This window comes from Cynoglossus semilaevis, chromosome Z (genome assembly GCF_000523025.1).
Source record: "Cynoglossus semilaevis isolate Cse_v1.0 chromosome Z, Cse_v1.0, whole genome shotgun sequence".
In the NCBI taxonomy this organism is placed as follows: domain Eukaryota; kingdom Metazoa; phylum Chordata; class Actinopteri; order Pleuronectiformes; family Cynoglossidae; genus Cynoglossus; species Cynoglossus semilaevis.
In genome coordinates, this window is record NC_024328.1 from 3,743,789 (window position 1) to 3,753,835 (window position 10,047).

Genomic DNA, 10,047 nt, shown 5'->3' on the forward strand with positions numbered 1-10,047 from the left:
CTGAAGAGGAAAGCTTTTTTGCCATCCACACCGAAGCTTATTGATCTTTCAACTTATTTTTCTCTTGTTTTAATTAATGCTCTTAGCTCTAAATGTCTGTACAGTGAGATAGCTATTGCATAACTAACAAAACTGAGGCTTGGACCACACCCATGTTATTGCTAAATCAGGCTATGTGGCGTGTGCCTCACCTTAAGTCACAGTTCTATGTATTTCATTTTAGGACAAACTATGAAGCCAATAGAAGAAACGTGATTAGCACTATTTACACAATGTTTTCCCTGCCCTGTGAGGCTTTTTCCCTTCTAGTCATCTGCCTTTGTCACATCTCTAGGGGATGCACTGGAATACATTAAGCAATAACAGCAAAGTGACAGCATTTAAAATGTCATTGTTTTGTCTAATTATCCATGTTCCCATCTCAAAACAAAATGGTGTGTAAAAGGCTTTGAGGCATTCCTTGAACTAAGATGGTATTTCTATCACTGAAAGCAATAGCTACAATTGCAGGTGATAATCTGTTATATATAAAAGACAAATAATACGTTAAGCTCACACTTTAATAATGCAGCAAAAGCCTAATCCTCAGTATTTACCATTAGAGTATCTTTTTATACATGTACTTCACAAACTGGTGTGACTGTGAAGTTAGTAGAGATATTGCACTAGTTCCACAAACGGGCTTGACATCAGTTATTTAACCTTTGACATTTTTTTATCATCAACAAAGGCAACTAATTCCACATCACCCAATAAAAGCCTCTTTAATACATTAGAAACCTGGGAGTCACTATCCCAACACCCACCCACCCAGCAAAACATACATGGCTACACAAAAAAAGCACAGAGGCCCTACTGTGGTTGAAAGCTGGCGTTCAGTAAGTGAGGGAGGGCTACACTGCTAAATGGGAGATCCCCCCTCCCTCACCCACACACTGGCTTCTGACGCAAACAAACTTCTAGTCCCTGGTTTACACAGTGCAAGTGCAGTGTGCTTGCATTGAAGCTCAGTATAACAATGGTGGGTTTTGTTAGGGGAGGAAGGCAGACAGCAGGGGTAGTAGACTGAATTGGTTGGGGGCCGTGTTCTGGCACACAGGACCTGGCACAGGGGTCTGAACAGATGGCTGCTGAGCAGCCAGGCTGCAGGGGAATGCTCATCATGCATTTAGAACAGCCGTCGCTCTGAGGGTGACACATGACTAAATACAACGTGCAGTACATAGTCTCAAAATATGGATGGGTCTGACTAATTATTACTGTACTGCAGCAATAGTTCCCTTACTACAGGGAGTGCAGAATTATTAGGCAAATGAGTATTTTGACCACATCATCCTCTTCATGCACGTTGTCTTACTCCAAGCTGTATAGGCTCGAAAGCCCACTACCAATTAAGCATATCAGGTGATGTGCATCTCTGTAATGAGAAGGGGTGTGGTCTAATGACATCAACACCCTATATCATGTGTGCATAATTATTAGGCAACTTCCTTTCCTTTGGCAAAATGGGTCAGAAGAGGGACTTGACAGGCTCAGAAAAGTCAAAAATAGTGAGATATCTTGCAGAGGGATGCAGCGCTCTTAAAATTGCGAAGCTTCTGAAGCGTGACCATCGAACAATCAAGTGTTTCGTTCAAAATAGTCAACAAGGTCACAAGAAGCGTGTGGAAAAACCAAAACACAAAATAATTGCCTATGAACTGAGAAAAGTCAAGAGAGCAGCTCCCAAGATGCCACTTGCCACCAGTTTTGCCATATTTCAGAGCTGCAACATCACTGGAGTGCCCAAACGCACAAGGTGTGCAATACTCAGAGACATGGCCAAGGTAAGAAAGGCTGAAAAACGACCACCACTGAACAAGACACACAAGCTGAAACGTCAAGACTGGGCCAAGAAATATCTCAAGACTGATTTTTCTAAGGTTTTATGGACTGATGAAATGAGAGTGAGTCTTGAGGGCCATATGGATGGGCCCATGGCTGGATCAGTAAAGGGCAGAGAGCTCCAGTCCGACTCAGACGCCAGCAAGGTGGAGGTGGGGTACTGGTATGGGCTGGTATCATCAAAGATGAGCTTGTGGGGCCTTTTCGGGTTGAGGATGGAGTCAAGCTCAACTCCCAGTCCTACTGCCAGTTTCTGGAAGACACCTTCTTCAAGCAGTGATACAGGAAGAAGTCCGCATCCTTCAAAAAAACCATGATTTTCATGCAGGACAATGCTCCATCACACGCATCCAAGTACTCCACAGCGTGGCTGGCAAGAAAGGGCCTAAAAGAAGAAAAACTAATGACATGGCCTCCTTGTTCACCTGATCTGAACCCCATAGAGAACCTGTGGTCCCTCATCAAATGTGAGCTTTACAAGGAGGGAAAACAGTACACCTCTCTGAACAGTGTCTGGGAGGCTGTGGTTGCTGCTGCACGCAATGTTGATCGTGAACAGATCAAAACACTGACAGAATCCATGGATGGCAGGCTTTTGAGTGTCCTTGCAAAGAAAGGTGGCTATATTGGTCACTGATTTGTTTTTGAATGTCAGAATTGTATATTTGTGAGTGTTGAGCTGTTATATTGGTTTCCCTGGTGAAAATAAATAATTGAAATGGGTATATATTTGTTTTTTGTTAAGTTGCCTAATAATTATGCACAGTAATAGTCACCTGCACACACAGATATCCTCCTAAAATAGCTAAAACTAAAAAAGCCCCACTCCAACTCCCAAAAATATTCAGCTTTGATATTAATGAGTCTTTTGGGTTCATTAAGAACATGGTTGTTGTTCAATAATAAAATTAATCCTCAAAAATACAACTTGCCTAATAATTCTGCACTCCCTGTAGTAGTTACTAGAAGTAGCTGGATTCAATACCAGTTTAGCTCCTGGACAAGTCGTCTGTCCATCAAATGGCCACATGCAGAGAAAATAAACACCTGCACTCATTTTCACTTATAAGGTAAATTAAGTATCTCCACCTAAACACACAAAACCTGCAAGTAACAAATCAAAGAAAAGTCACAGCACACAAACTCCACACAGAAAGATTGACAAAATCTCTCAGGCAACAGCAATTACCATGTGGGCTGAAATATAATATTTTTTCTTTTAGTTTTTAGGCAACTACCCTGAGAAGGGTTAATGACAGCTTGGCTTATCGTTTAATTCAGCTTTCTCCACATAATGCAAACCGAAAGTATTCAGTTTATGATTGTAGTCAAACAGTTGAATACAGTTATATTTGAAGAAGTTACCCCAGATGGCTTTCTGTGAACAGTGAACATATTGCTGGAATAGAAGCCTTCACTTCACTGCCCACAGCATAATAGCCAACTAAGACATATTCATATTTAAGATCGTCAAAATGAAGACGCTTTGTGTTTTTAAGGTCAAAGTGTTAATTGATATAACGCCCTTTTTATAATTTCTTTTTACATTTTTTAAAAACATCTCCCTATACTTACATATACTGAGTGTGAGTGTTTGGTGACGTGAAGCATCACCACGTTGGATTAAAAACTACCTATTGGAAACGCTCAGCTTTTTGCCTTGTAGAATGCACTACTAAGATTATTTGGGGGCAACAACTGATAGTAATGGGTAAGTGATAATGTTTGAAATGTTGAAAGATGTCAAGCAGATACAGCATCAAAGCTGAGTAATTAACAGCTCAAAAAGATAAATGTATATTTGGTGAAAAAGCTTGACTGAACTGTGTGGTGACCCAACCGCTCAGTGGGGCATCTCACTTCACCTTTAAAGAGGAGTAGTCAGCGTAGCGAAAATCCGGACAAATCCCAAAGGTCTGCCTCTTCTCAGCAGATCATGGAGATTCAGGCGTGGAACGTTAAGTGTAAGTTATATATAATACATATACCCCCGTCTTGGCTTCAATACACTGGCTCCCAGTAAAAAGTAGAATAGACTTTAAAATACTTTTAATCACATACAAGGCCCTAAATAATCAAGCCCCATTATACATTTGTGATTTAATTACCCCATACAAACCAAATAGATCACTGCGCTCCCAAAATTCGAATCTATTGGTCATCCCTAAAATAAATAAAAATAGAACGGGTGGTAGAACTTTTAGTTACCAGGCTCCTCTCCTGTGGAACCAGCTCCCACTCTCAGTAAGAGAGTCAGATTCTGTCTCGTCCTTTAAAGTGAGACTCAAAACCCATTTGTATAGTATAGCCTATAGCCTAAATTAGATTAAACATGCCCCGACTAGAACAGTCTAAAAAGATGCTGCTATAGGCCTAGACTGCTGGGGGGCATTGCATTTCATTTCATTTCACTTCATCTTGCACTTATAATGAGGACACAGACTCTATGGTCTTACTTTATTCTTCTGTCCTGTCCTATATTCATACCGACCACCATGTATACACTTAGGAAACTGGTCCCACTCTTTTACAGTTCTGCTGCCACTGGTGAACAGGAGGAGCACAGGACTACTGCCACTACCACTACTGCGACTTTTTTTTCCTTCATTGGTTTTTATGTATTTGTACAATGTATGTTCTGATAACATCTATTGCACGTCTGTCCGTCCAGGGAGTGGATCCGTCACCTGTGGTTCTCCCTAAGGTTTCTACCTTTCTCTTTTCTCCCTGTTGAAAGGGTTTCTCTTTCGGTAGTTTTTCCTTACCCTGGCTGACGGTCTAAGGACAGAGGATGTTACCAACCCTGTGAAGCCCCATGTGACAAACTGTATTTTGTAAATGTGGGCTATATAAATAAAATTGGATTTGAATTTGAAGTTTAATATAGCCAAACACCACACCTGAGCTATTGCTCACTAGACATAAAGGCAAAAGAACCCTGTGGTGTTCCTTATCAGCTTATTTCAACAGTCTGCTGCTGGGGATGTAGTCCACAAGGTCAGTCACAGATCAACATGTCTGTGAGCTTACTTACCTGCAGTACTATTTTGGATAAAAACAACCCGTCACATCAGTGCTGTTACCTTAACTATTGTCATTAGTTTTATAAAATATATATAAAAAAGACTAAATAACAATTTCATTGGTATTTACAGTAATATGGTTCATAAAAACACTAAACTAACCATTACAAACAAGGTCAAAGGAAAAGATGCAAGAAAACCAGCAGTGTAACAATATGAATAATTGAGGTAGTGCATTTGACCAGAGAACACTTATTATGTATTGGAGACTGACTGGTTGAGATTCACATGACAGTAATGATGATATGAAGTACTAACAAAAGAAACTGTACTATCACTGAGAGCTGGACTGCTCTGTTCTTAGTTAAAACACAAGCAGGTTATCCGCACACATTTTTGAAAGTCATGATCAGTTTTAATTAAGCTGACCTCAATTACAACGAAAAACCTGATACCCAAGTGTTTTTAATAAAGTGTAAATGTCCCTTTTTCTCACTTTGGTGTATTAATCTGCAGGCACTACCTTCCCCCATCGTTCTCTTTTGGGCATTCACTCAGGCAACAGCGAGGTAAAGCAAACACTACAGTGCACACGCACACACACGCACGCACACGTGCGTCGAGAGACATTTCAAATTGATAACAAGGTCAAAATAAAAAAGCACAACATAAAAAGCGAGAGAGAAGAGAAAACAAAGAACACATGAATCAACAAAAGTGTGAAATAAATATCATATTAGTCTACCCACAAACACAGATATTATACAACATAATAGATTATGGCTTAAAAATAAATTTAACACAAGGTTGCAAGCAGAGTGAAACTAATTCAGTAGCTGACTCTGCATATCCGCTGAGCTAAAAAGCTGATAAGAAGATGGACTGGAGCCACACAGCACCAGCTACAGTGAAGGAGTGGATGGATGAAAGCATTACCCAATTTGGTTTGGATGCTCTAGGGTACCAGCCATGTAGTTTACATTTCCCCAAGGAGCCAACCCACCGTCTGGCTGCACCCTCACAAAAATAGGAAACAACAGTTGGAGCTGTTGCGTTTAACTAATTTGACTCTTGGTCCTCTGATGTAGCTAGGTTTTACACACAACAAAACTCAGTTTATGTTTGTGGATGCTGATGTGTCGGTCGAAACTTTACTAATAATTATGCCCTTTAGGGAAGGTAAAAAGCAGCGTCAAAGTATCTTCAATTTACATACAACACTCTTCTAAATAATGTGCCAGATTACCAGGCTTTACAGCACAAAACAAATATAAAACTATCTACCTGAAAATGTTCTTACAGCACTGTAGACAGTTGTGAATATAGTCTGAGTATTTTAAACTTGCATTTCAATAACACTATCCATTCCTTCAAAAAATTAGCCAGACTTTTTGATAGTAATCCAAGATTGGCTCTACTTGAGCAGACACAAGGGCATTAATAGCTGGCCAGCAGCAGTATTTTGAAAATAACATAATATTATTAGTTCTACAGAAATTCACTCTAATAACAGCTTAGAGTTATGCCAGCTAATGGCAAAACATTGTTAATGTTGTCTTTGTTAATGAATGAGGGAATCCAAAATGGGCATTTGATTGCCCTCTGCTAGATCACATGACCATTAAATCAGATGAAGGGTTCTTGAATGTTTCTGAACATGTAGATAACAACACTCAAAGTACTGTAAGTCAGACCACACAGGGTTGTCTAGTTAGTCAATGTCCTGTTTCTTACTCCACAGCCTCTGCATGTGTGTTCCTCCTGAAAGAGCAACTCCATGGTGGTTTAAGTCTCACTCTGACTACTACACAGTGGTTCAGGCCATGGTTAACTTTGTATATCAGTGTGCCAGGGAACACCCGCAGGCCACAAAGCACCTGTTGTATGAAGAACCTCTCCATTAGTCCACCCACTAAAAGAGTCAGAATCATATGACACAAGTCTTTGGGGACAGATAAAAAAGATCAAGATTCTTGTTTCTTCTCCCGAGTAGGAAAACCAATTACAATGGAGGCTGTGAAATGCAAGGGAATGTCAGCAAGTACGCAGGGAGGAACACTGGCCAAACAAGAAGGACAAGATCAGCGTGATACGAACACACACGCACGCACACACACAGAGACTTCAATGAGGAATGAATAGTGAGTGTGTTTATGCATGGCACTGGACAGACAAGGGTGACTTTCAGTCTTCCTGTCACATTCCTTAACATTAGAATGAGAAGTTCAAATTGAACCTTTTGTCAGGAAATGTGTAAAAGAAAAAGAACTAGAAAAACAGCTGTAGGCATTAGTCATGTAATCAACGACTGCTTATTTTTATTTTCCAAATCCCTGACAGTAAAAAAAAGGAAATTTTTGGTTTGTGAACAGATGTCAATAAGGGATTTTGTACAAACTTTTGGGATCAAATGGATAGGTTAGCAATCAAAAAATTACCTGAAAATCTATCAAATAATGAATTTAGCTTATGTAGTCCCATTAGCAGGTGGGGTCAACATAGGAAAAAGATAAATTAGTCATTGACTTGTTTTTTTACTTTTGAAGGTTTCCAGCGAGTTCTTGTAGCATAAAATCAGGTTCCCCAATATAGGCCACTGGCAGATTAACATGTTATCTATTGCTTTCTTCTAATTGTAAATGGAAACCAGGGTCAGATTCTTTATCGAGTTGCTTAAAATACTCACGAAAAATGTTAGAAAGGGTTTTTTAGTATTTTTAGTTGTAAGTATGGTACGGACGTCAATGCTACTGTAAGGCACTTTATTAACCTGTGCTGGATTTAAGTGTTTTAAAAGGACAATTTGACGCATTTTATTATAATGTATGGTTAAACCGTCGTCTTAGTGATCAATGAACAAATGTTGAGGGTAATTTGGTAAGTGAACATATTTTTTACATCGCTTCTTTAAGACTTTTATTATATTATGTGTTGTGGAATACACATTCCAATTGCGAACACAAATATAGTCAGGCTAAATTATGTACAGACGCACGCGTTTTCATAAAAATATAAATGAGAAAAGTACCTGCTGTTTGTCAAAATGATCCCTCTCGGCTCCGAGGTTCGCCTCGGTCCGCCTGCTTTTTACACGCGTGCTAAGGGTGTTCATCCTCCGCCACAGACAAACACCGCTATAGCACTATATACGTCTCCTGGAGAGGTTTAAAAGTAACCAGAGAATGTAGATATTTAAGAGGTGACTTCTTTGCTTTCTTGTAACAGGAGTCAGTGCACCGTACGCCACGGTCATCTCCGGCTCTAGCAACTGTGGCTGCGCCGGGGCGGAAGCAGGAAAAGCAGCACCACCAGCGGCGGCGGAAGACAGCGTGGTTACGTCAAATGACGTGACGGATCCTCCCCTAAGGTGGAGGTGATGATGATGATGATGATGATGATGATGATGAGATAGATAGATAGATAGATAGATAGATAGATAGATAGATAGATAGATAGATAGATAGATAGATAGATAGATAGATAGATTGGTAGATAGATAGATAGATAGATAGATAGATAGATAGATAGATAGATAGATAGATAGATAGATAGATAGATAGATAGATGGACGGACGGACGGACAGACGGACAGATAGATAGCACTTTATTAATGTCATGTCTGTCTGTTTCCTTTTCCCGTTGTCTGCTTTGTGGGGTAATCTGTGGGATCCCACTCACCTGTCTGTAATTAGCTTCACTTGTGTCACCTAGTGCTCCCTGTGTATATATACACCTCTCCCTCACTCTGGCCTAGTGGGATCATTGTATCTGTTCCTGTGCTCAGCTTAGTGTGTCCTTTGAGTTCTTAGTTTGATCTTAGTAGTTCATTCCTTGTCTGGTTTATGCCTTGTTCCTGGTCTTGCGAAGAAGTGAGTTGTTTTGTTGTTTTGGCCTTACACTTGTAAATAAACTACCTGCAACAGAAAGAGTCTCTCCAGTACTGCATTTGGGTCCTGCCTGCTTCCTGCAATGCCCGCACGTGACAATTAATCCCTCGGGAGTTCCCTTCTGGAAATTTAGGATCTGATAAGTTTGTCCCTATCTTTGACCCTCTCAAAGATATCAAACACAGACTCAAAGTTTTAAATTATGGCCATCATAAAATTATGGCCATTTATAGAGAGTAACAAATGTTTGTTTCGCTTATTCTCACTTTTGGGAGATAATTTAAGGTAATTGTATTTCTTTCACAGTTACCCTAACTGTGCTCAATTTAATTTGTTTGTACTTTGTAGAAAAATACCAAATGCCACCTTCCTGTGTATTATTTTATCATATTACTTTGAAATCGGTTACTGTGTTTATTTATCCTTATTTCAAATAGATGGTTTTCCAATAATTGTTATTACCCATGATGCATCGCTTTGTCGGCCATGATGTGTGGCAAAAGACGTGAATAGAAAGGCATAAACAATCGATAATGACAACAAAAGACAAGAATATTAAATCGGCGGAGCTAGAGAGGGTTGTATAGAGATTCACTAGACACAATTACACAGGCAAGATACGTGGACAAGTTGAAATTAATCGATGGAAAAGATCCATACGAAATAAACAAAGCTGAATGCGGTCATTAGGGACAACACAGACAGGAAGGTTTGGAAAACAAAAAGCTAGAGAAGCCAGATTGAGATGGTTTCCAGAGGAGGGACAGTGGATACATTGGTAGAAGAATGTTAGAGATGGAGCTACCAGGTAGGAGACAAAGAGGAAGGTCAAAGAGGAGATATATGGATGCAGTGAGGGAGGACATGCAGATAGTTGGAGTCAAAGTAGAAGATGCAGAGAACAGGGCAATATGGAAATCAATGATTTGCTGTGGCAACCCCTGAAAAAAAAGGGACAAAGCTGAAAGAAAAAGACAAAGAAGAGCTGGATAGTTAGCTTGACTACAAGAGAGGGATTTGCTGGCAAAAGCAATGGGCCTAGCTCTCTCCTCACCATCCTGCACCTGTGAAAGCAAAGCACCCAGACAATCAATGTGCTAGCACCACACTGTTTAGGAGCACATAAATAAAATAAATAATAATAAACAGATAAAGATAACAGATAAACTGAAACAAAGCCTATTCAAAAACATCAAAAAAAAAAAAAAAAAACTAAACCCAAGGGGAAAAAAAGAAGAAGAGAATTCCAGGCC

The 10,047-nt window shown here is 39.8% G+C and overlaps 1 protein-coding gene across 1 annotated transcript in view; it reads right to left on the bottom strand.

The window, feature by feature from the left end:
• Window positions 1-8,208, bottom strand: part of hip1rb (huntingtin interacting protein 1 related b) — a 22,822-nt gene extending 14,614 nt beyond the window's left edge. The window contains exon 1 of the mRNA XM_008335782.3: window positions 7,936-8,208. Coding sequence (XP_008334004.1) covers window positions 7,936-8,019 — 84 coding nt within the window. The 5' untranslated portion in view covers window positions 8,020-8,208. The remainder of the gene's footprint in view (window positions 1-7,935) is intronic.
• Window positions 8,209-10,047: the final 1,839 nt, after the last annotated feature.